The sequence below is a fragment of the Acanthamoeba castellanii genome, assembly GCF_000313135.1.
Source record: "Acanthamoeba castellanii str. Neff unplaced genomic scaffold scf7180000084615, whole genome shotgun sequence".
In the NCBI taxonomy this organism is placed as follows: Eukaryota; Discosea; order Longamoebia; family Acanthamoebidae; genus Acanthamoeba; species Acanthamoeba castellanii.
In genome coordinates, this window is record NW_004457394.1 from 55470 (window position 1) to 74403 (window position 18934).

General features: G+C 59.0%; 7 protein-coding genes across 7 annotated transcripts; 4 read left to right on the top strand and 3 right to left on the bottom strand.

Annotated features, from left to right (window-relative positions):
• Positions 1–106: 106 nt before the first annotated feature.
• ACA1_078590 (RasG, putative) lies at positions 107–864 on the bottom strand (the record flags this gene model as incomplete). Its single annotated transcript, XM_004337761.1, has 5 exons — positions 107–266; positions 352–424; positions 510–546; positions 623–733; positions 823–864. The coding sequence occupies 5 exons, from the start codon at positions 862–864 to the stop codon at positions 107–109; spliced, it is 423 nt and encodes a 140-aa protein (XP_004337809.1).
• A 695-nt stretch (positions 865–1559) lies between these two features.
• On the bottom strand, positions 1560–9313 carry ACA1_078600 (phosphoinositide 3kinase family, accessory domain (pik domain) domain containing protein; the record flags this gene model as incomplete). The annotated part of the gene is made up of 29 exons (XM_004337762.1): positions 1560–1745; positions 1815–1958; positions 2065–2155; positions 2295–2340; positions 2430–2486; positions 2586–2696; positions 2793–2874; positions 3076–3256; positions 3350–3505; positions 3594–3673; positions 3749–3856; positions 3986–4030; positions 4278–4468; positions 4597–4764; positions 4878–5034; positions 5192–5452; positions 5545–5613; positions 5704–5794; positions 6074–6382; positions 6477–6547; positions 6654–6857; positions 6951–7082; positions 7231–7420; positions 7502–7574; positions 7660–7714; positions 8040–8341; positions 8850–9003; positions 9140–9208; positions 9269–9313. 29 exons carry the CDS (start codon positions 9311–9313, stop codon positions 1560–1562), a joined length of 3828 nt encoding a protein of 1275 aa, XP_004337810.1.
• A 169-nt stretch (positions 9314–9482) lies between these two features.
• Positions 9483–12332, top strand: ACA1_078610 (uncharacterized protein; the record flags this gene model as incomplete). The annotated part of the gene is made up of 4 exons (XM_004337763.1): positions 9483–10304; positions 10410–11720; positions 11836–11987; positions 12053–12332. The coding sequence occupies 4 exons, from the start codon at positions 9483–9485 to the stop codon at positions 12330–12332; spliced, it is 2565 nt and encodes an 854-aa protein (XP_004337811.1).
• A 502-nt stretch (positions 12333–12834) lies between these two features.
• ACA1_078620 (carrier superfamily protein) lies at positions 12835–14525 on the top strand (the record flags this gene model as incomplete). The annotated part of the gene is made up of 7 exons (XM_004337764.1): positions 12835–13002; positions 13186–13285; positions 13371–13480; positions 13573–13726; positions 13877–14016; positions 14108–14315; positions 14395–14525. The coding sequence occupies 7 exons, from the start codon at positions 12835–12837 to the stop codon at positions 14523–14525; spliced, it is 1011 nt and encodes a 336-aa protein (XP_004337812.1).
• A 263-nt stretch (positions 14526–14788) lies between these two features.
• On the top strand, positions 14789–15439 carry ACA1_078630 (uncharacterized protein; the record flags this gene model as incomplete). The annotated part of the gene is made up of 2 exons (XM_004337765.1): positions 14789–15274; positions 15332–15439. 2 exons carry the CDS (start codon positions 14789–14791, stop codon positions 15437–15439), a joined length of 594 nt encoding a protein of 197 aa, XP_004337813.1.
• Positions 15440–15493: 54 nt separating this feature from the next.
• On the top strand, positions 15494–17578 carry ACA1_078640 (Bbox zinc finger domain containing protein; the record flags this gene model as incomplete). The annotated part of the gene is made up of 4 exons (XM_004337766.1): positions 15494–16892; positions 17037–17180; positions 17261–17421; positions 17489–17578. 4 exons carry the CDS (start codon positions 15494–15496, stop codon positions 17576–17578), a joined length of 1794 nt encoding a protein of 597 aa, XP_004337814.1.
• An 89-nt stretch (positions 17579–17667) lies between these two features.
• ACA1_078650 (uncharacterized protein) lies at positions 17668–18824 on the bottom strand (the record flags this gene model as incomplete). Its single annotated transcript, XM_004337767.1, is given in 4 exon segments — positions 17668–17942; positions 18074–18245; positions 18427–18493; positions 18505–18824. 4 exon segments carry the CDS (start codon positions 18822–18824, stop codon positions 17668–17670), a joined length of 834 nt encoding a protein of 277 aa, XP_004337815.1.
• Between the last annotated feature and the right edge of the window lie 110 nt (positions 18825–18934).

Genomic DNA, 18934 nt, shown 5'->3' on the forward strand with positions numbered 1-18934 from the left:
GCGAAATTGATATTTAAAACTAAACAATATTGAAGTGAAATGTGATGTATTTGTTTACTCTGCAGAGAAATTCAAAACGGAAATTACAACGAATGGTGGGGGCGAATCAGAAGAGCAGACACGAGCTCTTGGACTTGCGGGGCTTGACCTTGTCCTCGGAGAAGGACACGCCCTCGAGCTCCCGAATCTTTCGCACGACGCAGAAGAAGCTCTCGTCCACGTTCAACCGGCTCTTGGCCGACGCTTCCATGAAGTAGCACCCCCACCTGATGATAGTAGCCAGCAGCCAGCCACGTTAACACCAAAAGTGGTGGTAGCATTAAGCTTACACTGGTGGTGAAGTGGTCGTACGCTTTGGCCAATGCGGCTCCGGTGCTTGTTGGCACCTGGCGATTCGGTAGATCGCACTTGTTGCCCACTAGCACTATTTTTCCCCCATGCAACCAATCAGGAGAGTGAGCTCACACTAAGTGGTCCAATGACAATGAAGCTCGTTGGCCCTATCATACCCATCGGTGGCGCCTCTGACTCAGTCACGTCTTTCACCTGTCATGGAGAAAGTACCGACTTACTACATTTCCAGCTCAACCAGCCAAGACCCGGGGCAGGTAGTTGGGCGTACGTGGAGGATCTGGGTGCGGAACTCTTCGAGCTCGTCGAATGAGGTCTTGTCGGTGATGCTGTACAACAGGAGGAAGCCCTCACCGCTCCTGATCCACTGGCTTCGCAAGGCCTGCAGGGTTCCGAATTTCACATCAGCTCAACAGTTGTAAGCACAGACACAAGGCAGGCACGACATAGGGGCCGAGGTCTGGGGCGTACGCTGAGTTCCTCCTGGCCAGCGGTGTCGAGGACGTCGAGCATGCAGGCGTAGCCGTCGATCACCACCTGCCTTCGGTAGCTCGACTCGATAGGTGGGCCACGAATCAAGGATCACACCCAACTCGAGTTTCAGTAGGTTGAAGGGGAAAAAGAAGAAGGGTGGGGTAGAGGGTGGTGGGGTGGTGGGCTGGTTGTAAAGGATATTAGGATCGTAGTACTCCACGAAATGGGACGAGCACATCTGTACAGTGAATGCTGTGTGGGTTGTGGGTGTGATCGTCGAAGATGCGTGAGCGCCACAAGATGTATGACGGACAGAGCAGAAGAATTCTTGGTGGGGTGTTAGCTGCTGCTGTACCTGTCTTGCCGACGCCACCACCGCCGAGGACGGTGAGCTTGTACTCTGTCTTGGTGAACGACGATTCAGTTGATGCGGATTTTTTCATCTGTGGTTGATTGTTGTGGGGCAGGGAATAAGTCTAAGTGGTTGTACGAGATGATGATATGATGATGTGCTCCTCCTTTGTCTTCCTTTTCCAGCAGAAGAAGCTGTTACTCTCTTCCCTGTCGACCACAAAGCCCAAATAAGGTGCCCCTAAAAACAGCTTCCAATCGCCGCGTAACTCGAGATAAGGTAAGATATGCTTGGAATCTGTTGCATTGTAATTGGAATTCCACTTGGGGTTGTTGTGTTTCGGCGAATAAACGGACAAGTTAGATATTAATTTTAAGAACAGTTACTTGCGGTGGGCGAGGATGTGGATGGCAAAGTTGATCTGGGTGGTCTTGGTGCTGAGGCTCTCGTAGATGAGGGCCTTGAACGCCTCGGCGGCCTCTTCGTCGTCCATGTCCAGCGAGAACGCGTTGCGCAGGTAGTCGATGTCCTCCTCCGACGTCAGCTCCGGAATGCCCGTCGACAACATCTGTGTCGCTCATGTTAAACCCATGCACACACCGCACACACCGCCGCACACACCGCCGCACACACGTACCATGGTGAAGAGAGTGATGAAAATGTTGGCGTAGCGCCGGAGGGCGTTGTAGGCCCAGCAGCAGTACTCCACGAAGCGTTCGAATTGCGCGCTCTCCTTGCCGCCCATTACGAACACAAACTCGGGCGTCAACACAAATGGTGCCTGCGCACACGACACACGCACATGACACACACACACACGGCACACACATGACACACGGCGTTAGTCGCGTTACGAAGATACGAGCGGAGTGGCTTGTTTTCTGGACCTTCTCGCGTCTGTACATGAGGAACTTCTTGTAGTTGCCCAAGAAGTGCCCGAAGTCGATGTGCACCAAGTGGCCGTCCTTCCGCACCATGCTGCCATGTACGGCCAACATAGCGGACCAACATGTTAGAACACCACAGTGCCGTGTGTGTGAGTGTGTGTGTGTGTGTGTGCGTGTGCGTGTGTGGACAACACACACACACAATATTAGGTGGAGTGCTAGCGTCATACATGTTGTCGTTGTGTCGGTCGCCAATGCCGAGCACATAGGTGGCCACTGCGCACACAGAAAAACGAGGAAAAAAGGGTTAAAAGCGACGCTCTCGCCAGAAGTAGCGGGGCACTGTGTGTGTGTGTGCGCGGTACCGCAGTAGCCGGCCACCGACTTGATGAAATTGGTCACCGCCTCTGTGTAGTCCTTGTCTGCAATTTTGTTGTGTGGTCAGTGCACCTACACGGGCCAACGCAGCTCCAGAGAGAGAGAGAGAGAGAGAGAGAGAGGTATGCGAGAGAGGAGCGAACCGGAGGGGTTGTTAGAGCGAAGCCAATTGGCCAGCGGCGTCTGTCGGAACGCAGCCGTGACGCCACCGGCTGCCTTCTGGATCGCGGCAGTGGTCTCCGCCTCGGGCACCACTACACACCACGGCGCGCAGATTCAGTGAATTGCAACACACACACGCCACACACACACACGCCACACACACCACACATGACAGCACTGGGGCTTACCCTCGATCATGCCCATGAAGTCACCGGTGGCGATGCAGCCGTAAGGCGTGAGATGCAGATCCATCGTTTCCGTCTTCCACAACTGCAATCAATCAAATGGTTACGCATTGGTAACTACGGTGTGTGTGTGTGTGTGTGTGTGTGTGTGTGTGTGTGTCGTGTGTGTGTCGTGTGTCGTGTGTCGTGTCTCGTGTCGTCTGTGTCGTATGTCGTGTGTCGTGTGTGATTGTGTCGTGTGTGATCGTGTGTCGTGTGTGTCGTGTGTGTCGTGTGTGTCACGTACCTCGTCCATGATGCCGAGCATTTGGAGGGTGAGCAGGTCCTGTCGGAGGTCGTCGCCGCACTTGAAGATGACGTTGATGGGCTGGCCCAGCGGGTCGGCGTTGGTGAAGACGATCCACAGGGGCGCCTTCGCTGAGTCCATCGACCGACACTTTTCCACCAAAATACCGTTGGCCACCACCCTATTGCCCAGTCATCATTGGTTGGTTCGGTTGCACAACAACGAAAATGAAAATGCATTAATGATGAGATTGATTGTTAAGAGGGCAGCGTACGTGGGGTCGAGCGGCAGGGAGAAGCTCTTGGGGAGGGTGACCTTGGCCAGCTCCTCGTGGAGCACGGCCCGGCGTCGGGCCAGCGGCACCTCCTTCGTCCTCTCCGCAACGCTCTTGAGCTTCTTGATGACCTCCATCTGCTTCAACAAATCGGCCCTACGCCCACATGCCCGCCTTTAGTCCGTACGTGTCGACAGTTGCGTGTGCGTGTGCGGTGGTGCGCGTGTGCGTGTGCGTGTGGTACCGCTGGTCGCCGCAGCCGCGAAGGTAGGCTTCGAGCATGAGACCATAGCGCTCTGCGATCTCGGGCACGCTCATCTCCGCCTGGCCGGGCCAACAAACTGTCAGGCACACAACACATAACATGGAGGAGGAATGTAGAATAGTTGAGGAATGTACCTCGAGATGCCAGAAGAGGTAGTGTCCGATGGTGACGCGGTTTTGCAGGCCGCGCTCGATCAAAAACGCCGCCAGGTCGCTGTAGTGGTACGGCTCATACTTGAGCACCTGCGTGTATGTGTGTACGACGTACGCACACAGCGTCAGCGAAGGGAACGCGCGCATGTGTCAGTGTGTCGTGTGTGTGTGTGTGTGTCGTGTGTGTGTCGTGTGTGTGTGTGTGTGTGTGTGTGGCACCTGGACGAGCTGGAGCAGGAAGGCGGCGAGTTCGTTGTCGGAAAGCTGTCGGAGGCAGCTCACCGCGTACTATACATAGGTCACCACAAAACGGCAAATTTAGGCCTGAGCTCCAGGTCAAGTGTGTTGTAGTGCTTCAATGTGTGGCCGCACTTACCGATCGGACGTTGGCGTCCGCAAACTTGGCATCCAGAAGCTGTCATAGACCGAAGATGATGAGTCTCGTGTCGTGCGTGTCGTGCGTGTCGTGTGTGGTGTGTGTCGTGCGGGTGGTGTGTGGTGTGTTCCGTACCTCGAGTGCGTCGAGTGGAGGAAGAGGACCCCAGAGTCCGAGCAGGCCGTAGACCTGCTTCACCATCTTCACGTCGGCCCACCGCACCGCCGAGAGGAGCTTCACCAGGCTCTTGCTGTGGAGGCTTCGCAGGAATGTGCGGTATTTCCACAACAGACGCTTCTCCGACGGCGACAGTCGGTAGAGCGGATCTGTTCGTTGACCATTCGCATTCAAAGGCGAACTAATAAGCGAAGAGCGAAAAACGAAGAGCAAAGAGAAAAGAATGAAGAAATAAAGAACGAAGAACGAAGAACGAAAAAAGCGATGAGGGAGGGACCTTTGCGGATGAGGAGGTGGAGGATGAGCTCCTCGTCGCGGCTGGGTTGGGGCACGGTGTCGGGGAAGAGGGGCTTGAGGTCGGGGAAGACGACGGGCTGCGGGTAGCGCGAGAATTCGAGGCCCAGGATGACCGGCGATCTCGCCTCCAGGTTCTCCACACACGTTCCTAACAACACACCACAACCCAATGTGAACAACACGACACGACACAAGGCACGCAACACATGACACACATGACACACACGACACACAACAAGACACGACACGACACACATGTACCGATGGGATTGGCTGGTCCGTTGGGCCACATGCACAGGCTGAGCGGGCCGGTAAGCATTCGGTCGCGGTAGTCGAACAGCTGGCAATTGACCCACCCGATGGGACGCGTGTTGGATCGGCCGTCCCGCACAAACAGCGTCACGCAGAGCCGGGTCGCCTGCACAACGCCAACGTTCAGCATTTTCCTAGCAAACCGCCTAACACGCACACGCACCACCCACACGTGTAACCGCACACGCACACGCACACGCGACACGACCAACGACACGACACGACACGACACGACACGACACGACAAGACACACGGAACGAACCTTGGGGAGATCGCACATGAGGGTCTCAAATCGGAGCCACTCGATCCAGGTGGGGTTCTCGGAGGTGGGGACTGACTGGGAGTAGACCACGGGCGACAGCAGCTCGCCGCCGTGGTAGAGCCCCGCCTCCAGGTAGAGATAGGACGTAGAGGAGGTCGACGACGGCGACTCGTCGCTGGCGTCGTGCCCGAGCTTCACGTTCTCGATCCGCACCAGCTTGAACTCGAACGGTCGCTTCAGCTCCAGCAACGAGCACGTACCCTGGCGCGCGAATATATTATTATTATTATTATGCATTATGCATTGTTTATTGATATTTATTATATTATATATTATCTATGTTGGCGCAGTACCTGCATCTTGAGCTTCTTCTCCAGGCGCTCGTCCTCTTCATCGATCAATGGCACGCTGATGGATGATCGCTGCGCGGGTTTCCGGTGTGAGCACGACGTGGCAACGCAACACGCGCACGACACGCGCGCAACGACACGACACGACACACTTAGATGTACCATGGTGAGGTCGCCGTCAACGTCTTCGAGTCGAACTGAGCTCCGGAGCACGAGGGAGAAGTTGATCTTCACGCGCCGCTTCAGGCACTCCCTGCATGATGGGAAGAAGAAGAAGAAATAGAACACGTCAGTGTAGTCCTCGCGCGAGGCCGACAACCAACCTTGCTAGTGATGATCGTCATCGCAACCACTGTCGACAATCCACAACTATACAAGAAGTGTAATGTAATCATGCCCTCAATATGTCAGCCATAACATGCTTGACTTCACACTGATTGGACCAAGTGACTACTAAGTAGGAGACCAATCAGACGGATGAACTAAAAGTTGGCGAATAATCCGATTGGGCGCGACTGTATAGTGTAAGTACCGGACGTAGTCGATCTGGTGGAGCTTCCGGTCGAGTTGGACGACGTAGCGGTTGCGGCCGGTGATTTTGAAGACGTAGTCGGCCGGGTCGAGCTGGCCCTCGCGCGTGGCCTGCGACTTCTTGGCCAGCTGGTGCATGACGCCGAGGAAGGTCTGGTCGCCCGGACAGTGGAGGGTCGTGGCCATCCGCTGCTCGCCCGGCAGGTGCACCTTGACCAGGATGTCGGTCGGGAAGTCGGGCGGGACCGGCGCTATTGACAGCTTTGCCTGCGCCGCGCACTCCCAGTCCCGGTTGGCCATCGCCAGCAGCCTGTTCACGACCTCAGTTAGCCAACACTACACGACACACGACACACGACACACGACACACGACACACGACACACGACACACGACACACGCTTACTTGCTGATCTTGTGTTTGAAATGGCTGGTCTGGTCTTCGTCCGACGTATGCCAGCAGAGAGGCCGCCCAATCTGTAGACAACGAAGTTGTAAGCGTGTGTGTGTGTGTTCGTGTGTGTGTGTGTGTGTGTGTGTGTTCGTGTGTGTGCGGTTGCACGCAGGTGGTGTGAGAGGTAACCAGAGAGCCGATCTGGAGGGACATGAGTTTGTCCTGCTTGCTCTCGAGCTTGTCGACGAGACACAGCCGCGCGAGCAGTTGCTTCTGCCAACAGAACTGGATGATCGGGAACTGGTAGAGCAGCGTGGTGTCGCCGGTGAGGTACATGTGCGTGTGCCACACCTTCACCGAATACCGCGCCTTCTCGGCCAGGCACTCGTCCCCCTTCACACTGCACACCCACACGCGTCAACGACACACACAGCGACACACGACACACGCAACACCGCACACGCATGACACACGCATGAAGGGTACTGACTTGGCCTTTTCCCAGAGCATATCTTTGAGGGAGGCGAGGGTGGCGGTGGTCAAGCACTCGAGGTCCACGGTCTTGGCCCCGCCCGGCAGGTAGAATTGAATCGCAATCGGCCCGCCCTTCTTCAGATCCTACGCAACCGTACGCGCACGCAACCGCGTCAAACACGACACACGACACACGACACGACACGACACGACACGACACACAGAGACACGCACACGACACGACACGACACGCACGACACACACCACACACATGCGACATACACATGCGTACCTGCAGTGTTGGTCCGTTGCCCTGGACCCGCTTGTCGACGCGCGGCAGGAGGACTTGGGAGCCGGAGGAGGAGAGGTCGCTGAATCGGTCGGCGAGCGACTCCCGCGGCCCGAAGCCCCGGGGCGACAGCGAGCGCACGGATGTCGGCGACGACGTCAGTGGCGACGCCTTGGCCCAGATCGAGTTCCGCCTGTATGTATGGTGTGTCAATAGAACACGCCATAAACGACCACACGCGACACACAACAGCACACGACACACACAGCGATACCTGGCCCCGTTATCTCCGGCTACGGCACCGGCCAGGCTATCGGGCTTTCGACGCTGTGTGCTGGGACTCTCTTCTGTGTTGTTTTCGCAGAAGGTCTATAATGTGAGCACGCGCGTGTGCGATGGTAGCGTGTGCGGTCGAATGTTTGCTATACGCACCGCCCTCAAAGTTTTGCCGCAGGATCTTGACGCGGATGCGACCGGAGCCGGCCGACTGGACGCTGGTTCGGACGCCCTGCTTCGATGGCAGTAGGTTGAACTCGGGGATCATCGAATAGCGCACGCAATCCTGAACGTACGACGCACTCGCCACCACCTCATTGACTAACATCACGCAACACACGACACGACACGACACGACACGACACGACACGACACGACACGACACGACACGACACGACACAACCAACGACAACGACACGACATGACACGACACGACACGCGTCAGTTATTAAAAAAAACAGGCACACATGACACGATGACGGAGACGGACCTGCGATGGACCGCTCGTGGTGCGAAGGATGAAACAGACCGATGACCATCTTCTCCTGGTGCACGCCGGGGTCGACGCCGTTTGACGACGAGGACGACGACAACGGCGATGATGATGGTGATGGCGACGATGAAGAGGATGATGTGGTGGCACCTCCGTTCTCTGCTCTATCGGGTCTGTTCTCGCTCTTCTCCTCGGCCTGAAGCCTGGCCTTTTCCTTTGCGATGTCTTCGCCGGCGGCCTCCAATTCCGTCACCAGGGATCGCAGTCGTTGTAGCGCCAGTGACAGGAACTCCTCGGCTGTGGCCCCGCTTGGGCAGTTCACCACCACGCCCTCGCCGTCCGCGCCTACGCACATACAAAAACAAAGAACGAAGAACGAAAAGAAAACGAAAGCGAAGAACGAAGAACGAAGAACAAAGCGAAGATGGAATAGTCAGAAAAGTCTGGGGTGGTAAAGGAGGCGATGCGACGGCCGTGCCTTTGATGGTGATTGGAATTTGGTGGATCTGTTTGCGGATGCTGAAATTGTCTTTCGATTCCATGGCGAGCGCAGTGCTGGGCCACATCAACCGCGCGCTGGCCCTGACACTGGGCAGTGCCTTTGCCTTCCTGTTGGTCCATTATGTGTCCGTCATGATGTCAGATAGCAATCTTTGTGTGCGTGTGCGGTGATGCATGTGCGTGCGGTGGCGCAGGAGACGCACATGGGCTTCTTTGTCTTCTTCTTTTCGAACATGTAAATGCGGGCTTGCCCTGTTGTGTGGAGCAAGAGAGAGAGAGAGAGAGTTAGGACAATCTCTCTCAAGAGAGAAAGGGAGGGAAGTGAATGCGTGAGTGCTGCACAGACGCGCACCGTCCTTGAGGAGCGACTCGTAGATGGGGCGGTGGGTGACGCATCGCGTGAACTCGACGTTGAAGAGCTCCTCCTCGTTCATGCCCAGCAGGAACTGCTTCTTGGCGTCTTCGGGCAGATTCTCGAACTTGGCCGACCGTCGCAGAATGTCGCTCTGTCCTCCACACGTGGTGAGTATTTGTTTATTATTTGTTTATCAATTAATTTTATTTCTATTTATGCGATAATGCCTATTTATCCAATGTTTTTAGAGGAAAGAGAACGGGAGAGAGACGAGAGATGAGGCGAACCTTGACTTGGTCTATTGTGAATTTGGAGGGAAAGGAGAACTCTTCGATCGCGCCGTCAGGCAGCACCACCTGAAAATGGAGGGAATTAATCGTAACTCGATATCAATTGGCGCGGCGCGAGATCTGTACCGACAGAGTGAACCGCCCGTGCTCCATGTCGAGGTAGTCCCCCATGGTGGCACTGCTGGGTTCAAATGTGAGAACCTTGCGGCCTTTCCTGTATTATGGCCAAATATTATATTAATTGTAAATCGTCCACCCGGATATTTCCAGACATTATTTTCTTGTGTGTTTTTCAAACAACATATGATAAAATCGAATCCCATTGTTTGTGTTGGATCGAATGCCGCACACGAATAACAAGAACAGGGAGAGGGGATTTGATGGACGGGGCGGCGGTCTGGCGCGACTGAGGGGACGAGGCGGCAGAGGTGGATTCGCGGGGCGAGGCCGCGGGGATGACGGAGCTCCTACTTCGCCACCGCCGCGCGCTCCCGCCACATTCAAGTCGCGCTACTCGATCGAAGCGAAATCGCCTCAGGCGGGCGACAGGAAGCGCAAACGATCCGATTCATCGCCCCCTCCTCGAGGAAATGCAGCATCATCTTCATCTTTTGCTGGCCGAGGTGGTGGCCGAGGAGGTCGTGGTGGGCGCGGTGGCCGAGGCCAGGTCGATCGGCCCAGCAGCAACAAGACCCCATCTCTCGCCGCCCTACGCGCACAATCGGCCTCGGGCGATCGGAAATCACCCGCTACTCGCGATTTCAAGTCACAATCGCGATTCCAAGATGCTGACGATGATGCGTCCTCCTCGAAGATGAAGTCAAAGCAACAGTCGCGCCCTAATCAGCGATTCAACGATTCAAAGCCATCTTCGAGGCCGGCGGCCAAGCCGGCCGCGACCAAGCCGGTGCTGCAGCTGTCGAAGGAGGAGCAGGAGGAGCTCAAGCCGCTCATCAAGGCCCTGCGGAACCGCAAGCAGTTCCACATGCTCAAGGCCCTCAAGCGCCTGCGCAAGCTCGAGGAGAAGGACAAGCCGCTGCCCAAGACGAAGGCCAAGAAGGGCGAGGCCGCGCCGCCGCCGCCGCCGCCCGAAGATGCGGCCGCCAAGCTCGAACGCAAACGGACCATGGCCGCGCTCGAGCAGGAAGTCGAAGAGATCAAGGTACCGCCGCGCCACGTCGTGTTCATGCGCGCACCATCATCTAATCAGTATTCGCGTGTTGTGTGTGTGTGTGTGTGTCGTGCGGTGTGTGCGGTCACGTTGCAGACTCTGGATCTGCAGCAGGTGATCGACCGAGCGCTGGCGCGGCCGGGCGTGAAGCCCCAGCCCTTCGCTTCGCCCGCGCACGCGGAGCTGGCGGAGAAGATGCTCACCTCCAAGGCCGTGCTCGACGCGCTCGTCATCTTCCGCCCGCTGCCACTCTCCGCCGCCGCCGTCAGCCGGCCCGCGCCGGCCGTGCGCGCCGTCAACTTTGCGGCCCTCAAGCCGAGCACCAGCACCACCACGACCACTACCAGCGAGAGTGTCGACAGCAAATGGCCAGTGCCGACAGCGAGCGGCGAGGGCGAGGTGATGAACAGGAAGGCGAGGCGGGAGGAGGAGCGGAAACGGCTGCTGCAGAGCGACATCGAGAAGCTGATGAACGCGAACGCGCAGCCGGCGTCGGCGCCGATGCAGCAGGAAGGCGAGGCCGAAAGCGAAAGCGAAAGCGAAAGCGAAAACGAAAGCGAAGAGGAGGAGGATGAAGAGGAGGAGGCAAGCGACGACGCTGATGGCAATGAAGATGAAGAGGGCGAGCAGGAGGAAGTCAGCGTGGAAGAGGGTCAGCCGAGGAAGAGAGCGAGGCTGGACTTGGCTGCCTCGACGGCCGACGACGACGACGACGACGACGACGAAGACGACGACGTGATCGATTTCGATAGCAGTAGACTCGCCTTCAGCGACGATGAAGATGAGGATGACGAGGGCGAGCGAGACGATGGACCCAAGCAGCGCGGGGAGAACAGCGACTGGAGCGGCGAAGAAGACGATGACGAGTTTCCCTTCGAGGAGCCGTCTGACCTCGATGACGACGACAAAAACGAAGACGAAGAAAAGAACGAAGAAAGCGAAGAAGACGACGACGAAGTGATCAACTTCGACAGCAGCAAGGTGGCCTTTAGCGACGACGAAGATGACGGAGAGGGCGAGCAGGACTTAGGACCCAAGCAGCGCGGGGAGAACAGCGACTGGAGCGGCGAAGAAGACGACGGCGAGTTCCCCTTCGAGGAGCCGTCTGATGACGACGAGAACCAGAACGACGACGATGACGACGACGATGAAGTAATCAATTTCGACAGCAGCAAGGTGGCCTTCAGCGACGACGAAGATGACGAAGAGGACGAGCAAGGCGCGGGACCCAAGCAGCGCGGGGAGAACAGCGACTGGAGCGGCGAAGAGGACGACGACGGCGAGTTCCCCTTCGAGGAGCCCTCCGACCATGATGACGTTGACGACGAAGACGTCGGTGCACAGCGAGCAGAGGCGTCGGCATCTGCGGAGATGGACGTGGATGAAGAGGAAAGCTCTGACGAGCAGGTGAGCGGCGCCGCACCGCACACTCACGCACGCACGATGAGACGCATGACTGACGCTGTGTGTTGTGTGTGTGTGTGTGTGTGTGTGTGTGTGTGTGTGGTGTGTTCTACACCAGGAGAGCGCTGACGAGGGCGCGGCTTCCATGTTCCTGGAAACGATGGGCGACTTCGCCAGGAAGGCCAGCCACGGCGGTGCCACCCAACGCAAGGCGGCCGTGGAGCGAAAGCCGGTCGCCAAGCGTGAACCCAAGCCTCCCGCACCTCCGAGGTACGCCTACTACCGCACACGTACACCGCACACACATGTCGCGCGACTCACACGATTGTCGACAGAGGGAGCGCGGCGGCGGCGGCGGCGAAGCAGCCGTTCGATGCGAGGCGCGCGGAGATGGCGCGGGCGGCCCTGGCGGCGGCGCGGCCGGTGGTGATGCTCGACAAGGAGAACAAGACGCGGCACAAGAGCAACACGCAGCGCGACTCGGACAAGGCCCGGCGACGACGCAAGACGAGCAACAAGTGCCAGGACGAGCACATCTCGTGGACCCTCAAGCGCAAGGCGCGCGAGCGGCAGGCCACCACCATCTTCCGCGGCCAACGCGTCGTCTTTGAGTGATGACGATGGTGGTGTTGATGATGGTGGCGATGAAAAAAATTGAAGAAGAAGAAGAGGTGTGTGGTCACCGCGTGCTCTACATGGACATGATGGTGGTGGTGTTGATGTTGATCCTACGGTATCGTGTAGAGCTTCTACACGATTGGTCGTCGCGTGCATCGGGTCGGGAGACATCGCTGAAAGGACCCGCGTGAACTGCTTCAACCCCCCCCCCAAAGCTCTCGGCATCATCGCCAACGGCCACCTTCATCCCTATCTCATCGTCTCGTCTAGCTCAAGCTAAGGAAGGAGAAAAGAGGCCAACAAAGGTAAGAGGTGCGAGACCGTTTTTTGGTCTTATTCACTTCATCTTTTGCATCTCTTCAAAAGAGTGGATCGATCGATTTGTGGTGCAACGTCTTTTGACGTACACGCCTGGCTGACCTGACGGGTGGGACAGGTGAGGTGTGTTGACGAGTCGAGGCGAAGAAGGTGAGTAGGGAAGAGGAAGAAGAGGAAGAGAATGCAGGTGGCGGCCAGCAACGACCAGAGGAGGGCTGATGGTGGCGGCGGCCTGGTGCAGGGAGCCGTGACCACACCTCCCATCGCCGCGCCCAGCGCCCTCTTCGTGGCTGGTCTGCTCGGGGGCGTGGCCTCTACCCTCGCCGGCCACCCGTTCGACACCATCAAGGTACCCCTCCCAATTCTGTCTTTCTTTATTTTTAAATAGTCAATAAATTCATACAAATATGAATAAATGTTCATATTCTTATTATGAATTATTGATTTTTTTATTTAAAAAAACTAAAATAGTCTTCCCTATTCCCTATTATTCCTATTTCTCATATTCTCCGCATTCCAGGTTCGGTTGCAGACGCAGTCCGTGGGGCCGGGCATCGTGCCGCGCTACGGCGGGCCGCTCGACTGCCTGCGCACCATCGTCAAGGAGGAGAGCTTCCGCGGCCTCTTCAAGGGTACCCTTTTTGGCCTGGCTGGCGACTGATGTAACCGCCACCACCCACTCGGATCGAGCGACTAATCGGCGCTGCACCGCTGCAGGGATCGTGGCCCCGCTGGGAACGCGCGCCATCATCAACGCCCTCGGCTTCGCCTCCTTCGGCATGACCCTCGAAGCCCTCCAGGGACCCCAGGCCGACAGCGTCTCTAAGGTTCACCACACGCACACGCACACGCACCACCGCACACGCACACGCACACGTCACAATCGATGGGTTGATGGCTCATCGCGCAACGCCAATAGAGTGGAAGCAGCAGCACGCTGTGGCACATTGTGCTGGCGGGAGCGGTGACGGGGATCACGGTGAGCCCCATCACCACGGCATCGGAGCTGGTCAAGATTCGGCTCCAGGTCCAGCGCGGCCCAGGCTGGTTCGACCCCAAGGAGCACTTCCCCGGTACTTTCATTCACTGCCGCTTAGGAAAGAAGCTCATCGCTTCACTTCACGCTCACTTGTGTGCGTGCGTGTGTGTGTGTGTGTGTGTGTATGTGTATGTGTGCGCGCGTGTGCGTGTCGTGCATGTGTCGTGTGTGTTGTATGATCAAGGAGCGCTACGGGGAACGAGGATGTACGTGCAGGAGAACGGCTTCTTTGCGCTGTTTCGAGGGTTCCGCGGCACCCTGTGCCGTGATGTGATCGCCTACCCGTCCTTCTTCCTCACCTACTTCACTGTGCGGCACCACCTCGTACGTTCACCCTCTCGCACGACACACACATTACACACACGACACACACGACACACACGACACGCACGGCGGCTGATGGAACGTATATCAGGATGCGGTGGACAAGGCGTTCAGCTGGGTGACGCCGTTCGTGTCGGTGGCGGCGGGCGGGGTGGCGGGCATGGCCTCGTGGGCGTCGGCCTACCCGTTCGACCTGTGGAAGAGCAACGTGCAGCGCGCCCTCACCTTCCCCGCCACGCCCGGCCACCTTTCCTTCCGCTACTTCATCGCCACCCGATACCGCGACCTCGGTATTCGAGGTATGTATGCGTTGTGTGTCGTGTGCCGTGTGCCGTGTGCCGTGTGTCGTGCTGATTGGAAATCGGGCGTGGGCTACAGGGCTGTTCACGGGAATGTGGCCGACGATGCTGCGTGCGATTCCGGTGAACTCGGCCAAGTTGCTGGTCTACGATCTCGTGGTGCGCTGCTTTGCGAACAACAACACCAGGCAGCGCCGGGACAGCAGCTGAGACCAGCCACGCATGCGCCCGACCCGGAAAACCGAAAGATGTACAGAGCACTGAACAGGGTGGAAAAGCTCACCATTTTCGTTCAATGTTGTGTCGACAGACAACATTGCAGAACAATACCAGGAAAATGAAAGAAAGTGGTCGCAATCTTTTATTTAGCGTAGATGGAACGAGAAGTTGAAGAAGAAGAGGAGGAACTTGAAGAGGAAGAGGAGCAGGGCTGGGTGGTACTGGATCACAAGCCAAAGGAAGAAGTAGAAAAAATGAAGGGAAGAGGCAAGCTTGAGACGATTCAGCGGGTGCAGGTCACCACCCGTGCGGGGCTGCGTGCCTGGCTCGAGGCCCACCACCTCACCTCCCCCGGCATCTGGCTCGTCACCTTCAAAAAGAATCAACCGAAGAAGAAGACAGCAACCACCGAGACCGAAGATGAAGAAGACACCAACAACCACCTGCCCTACGCCGACGCCGTCGAAGAGCTGCTGTGCTTTGGGTGGGTCGACGGCCGCGCCTCGCGGCTCGACGCCGCCCGCTCCATGCTACACGTCTCGCCGCGCAAGCCCACCAGCGTCTGGTCCGGCCTCAACAAGACCCGTGTGGCCGCCCTCGAGGCCGCCGGGCTGATGGCCCTGCGGGGCCGCGAAGTGGTCGCCGTGGCCCAGGCCAACGGCCAGTGGGACGCGCTCAAGCAGGTCGAGGCCCTGGTGGTGCCCACGGACCTGGCCAAGGCCCTGGCGGCCCGCGGGCCGGTGGCGCGGCGGCACTGGGACGCGTTCCCGCCGTCGGCCCGCAAGGCCGCGCTGCAGTGGATCGAGCAGGCCAAGCGGAGCGAGACGCGCCGCAAGCGGGTCGACGAGACCGCACGCCTGGCCGAGCGCAACCAGCGCGCCAACCAGTGGGTGCCCAAGCAGTAATGTCAAGGAAAAAAATGTTTACAAATAAAAAAAAGAGAAGAGGGAGAGGAGGAGATGAACCACCACCCGCCGCTTGCCACCTCCGCCGCTGCTGCCGAAGAGGACAAAGACGACGTGGGCACGTGTTCCGTCTGTTTTCTCGCCTTCAGCGCGAGCGAGGCCGACCGCGTGCCGCGGTTGCTCAAGTGCGGCCACTCCTTTTGCACCGCTTGCCTCAGCCACCTCCTTGCGTCCCCCACTCCAACTCCCACCGCCAACTCCGAAGCCGAACTGGAGGAGGCCACGTGGCCTCTGCGGTGCCCCAAGTGCCGCACCGAGACCCGTGTTCTTCTGGTCGACGGTGAGGTCGCGGCGGGCGTGAAGGGCCTGCCGCGCAACTTTGACCTCATCGACCTCCTCTCCTCGGCCCTGAGGCAGCCGCGGCCGACTGGAGAAACCTGCGCCATGGCGGCGCTCAAATGCGCCAACTGCAGCCAACCGGCGGCGGAGAAGTTCTGCGAGCAGTGCGGCGGCGCCCACCTGTGCGTGTCGTGCGATCACCAGATCCACGCGTTCCCTGCGCTGCGGAGCCACAGGCGTGTGGCGTCGACCGACGCGCCGCACGCGCCGGGTCCCTCCACCTGCGAGCGCCACCGGGGCAAGAAGGCCAAGATGTGGTGCGAGCACGACGGCGTGGCCGTGTGCACGATGTGTCTCATTGTGGGACCGCACAAGGGGCACGACGCCGTCACGATCGAGGAGGCCGTGGAGCGAGTGCGCGAGGCCGCGCTGGTCGATCTGGCCCAGGTCGAGGCCGCCATGGGCGAGGTCGAGGCAGCCGTGGAGCGCCAGGCGGCGCACGAGGCCGGCGAGCAGGAGAGCGCGCGCGAGGCGCGGGCTGCCATTAAGCAGCACTTTGACCGGATGCGCGAGGCCGTGGCGCAGCGCGAGAGGGCGCTCGGCGCCGAGCTCGACGAGTGGGAGCACACGAGGGCCGAGGCGGCGGCCAAGCGGCGGGCCGAGCTGGCGGGGGCCCAGACGCGACTGGCAGCAGCCGGGAAGGCCCTCCAGCAGCAGCTGCAGCTGCAGCACGGCGGGCTCGGTCGGTCAGCCACTTCGAGCGATTCCGCGCCCTGCCAGGAGGCGAGGACTGCGGCAGCGGCGGTGACAGGAACGCAGGCGAGCAGCAGCAGCATCGCATTCACAAGCGAAGACACGTGGGTCCAGGTGGTGGGCTCCTCGGGTCGCCTGGAGCGGCGCGTGGCTGCTACTGATGCCGGTGGCGTTGTGCGCGACTACGCCGCCATGACAGCTGCCCAGCGCACTTTCGGTTCGGGTGCCCAGTTAAGATGCCCATGGGGCGTGGCGGTCGACGCGGCAACTGGCCACATCGTTGTGGCCGATTTCGACGGAAGGCGGGTCCACGTATGGCGCTCCGACGACGGGTCCTGCGTCCGCTCTTTCCTCAACCATGGTTCAAGTGCCCAGCAAAGGAGGCCGTGGGGTGTGGCGGTGGATCGTGCCGCGGGCCACATCGTCATGACCTACCCCGACAACCACCGGGTGGACGTGCGGCGCGCCGATGACGGGTCCTTCGTCCGCAGCTTCGGCTCCTCAGGTTCCGGCCCCGCCCAGTTCCGATGCCCGCGCGGCGTGGCGGTCGACGAGGAGGGCCACATCATCGTGGCCGACTGCTTCAACCATCGGGTGCAGGTGTGGCGCGCCAACGACGGGACCTGCCTACGCATCTTCGGCTCCGAGGGTGGCGGCCCCGGCCATTTAAACTGCCCTCGGGCGTGGCGGTCGACTCGGCGACGGGCAACATCATCGTGGCCGACTCAGGCAACAACCGGGTGCACGTGTGGCGCACCGATGGGTCCTTCATCTGCACCTTCGGCTCCGCGGGTCGTGGCTATGGTCAGTTCATGAACCCCATGGGTGTGGCGGTCGATACGACGACGGGCTACGTCGTCGTGGCCGATTACGGCAACCACCGGGTGCAGGTGTGGCGCGCCAACGACGGGACCTGCCTACGCATCTTCGGCTCCGAGGGTGGCGGCCCCGGCCCAGTTCAACGGTCCTGCGGGCGTGGCGGTCGACGCAGCGACGGGCAACATCATCGTGGCCGACAGCAGCAACAAACGGGTTCAGGTGTGGTAACAGGAACGATTGTGATTGACTACGAGTCACTTACTGACCGTTTCTTTCTTCATAAGAAGAAGAAGAAGAAGAACAGGAAGAAACGTTGGTTAGTGCGACTTCTTTCGGTTGCTGGCTGGCTGCTGGGCGGCCTCGGCGGCGGGTGAGGCGGGAGGAAGGAGCCGGAGGTGGCGCAGCGTCTCTTCAAAGTGGGCCAGCGCCCGTTCGTTGCGGTCCGGGTGGTCCAGCGCGGGAGGGAAGAAGAAGCTGAAGCTCGAGTTGTACCACAGCTCGAGCGAGGCGCAAGGCTCATAGTCCAACTGGGGCAGGTCCTTGGGCTGATGTCCCATCGTATCCTGAGCCCACACCAGCACCACAGGCTTCCCTGCAGCACCCACCATTAAAAATGTAATAGTTCTATTTTTTATTTTTTATAGTAAATAAAAAATAGTTAATATATATTCAACATATATTTATTTTATATACAATATAAATATATGGAGTGTGGGCGAGTACCGTGGCACTTCTCAGCGATTAGGATGGTCACGTCGGCCGGTGGCGCGAGCGGATGTATGAACAACAGGACAAGCGAATGCTCGTCCTCTGCCGCCCCGACCAGTTCGTATTCGCAGTGCTTGCGCACCTCCCCACTGCCCAGGCAGGTGAGCAACAACGTGATGACCCCCTCCTAGAGCGTGGATCACCAACCAAGCCAGCGTTAGCCTCGCCACGGTGTGCTTGTATGTGCGTGTGCGTGTGCGTGTGCGTGTGCGTGTGCGTGTGCGTGTGCGTGTGCGTGTGCCGTGCTTGCGCGGTGGTGCGTGCGTGAGTGCGGTGTGTCTTGGCGAGGCTGTGGGAATCGGACATACCCGGAATGGTCCGCATGAAATGACGGCCAGCATCGACTTGGGCTTTGCCGATGCGACGGGCCTGGCTCTGTTTGCCACCGCCGAGGCCGAGCCCCCGCTCGTTGCGTCTGGCCCAGGGCTTCCGCCGCTGGCAATGCGCGTCCGTGGCTGATGAGAGACGAATGCAGGCAGCCCGAGGCGTTGACGCTCTGCACCAGGGGCAAGGCCGACTCCGAGGCTGCGAAGGTGATGCTGCCCCGGGGCGTGTTGACCAGGGCAGGACTCACCAGCGAGCGCACCTCGCGCTCGACCGCCGCAATGGCCCGGGCCGCCGTGCCATTCTCGGCCACCATCGTAGTGGTGAGGCACGCGACGGGGCTGGCCGCCTTGGTGACGACGGCCTGCACGTCGCGGCCCATGGCCTCGAGCCTCCGCTTGGCCTCGGCCAGCTCATCGCGCTTTTGCTGCGCCGCCTGCGCGCGCTCGTCCTGCCACGCGGCCAGCTGGCCCTCGAGCAGCCGCTCGCGCT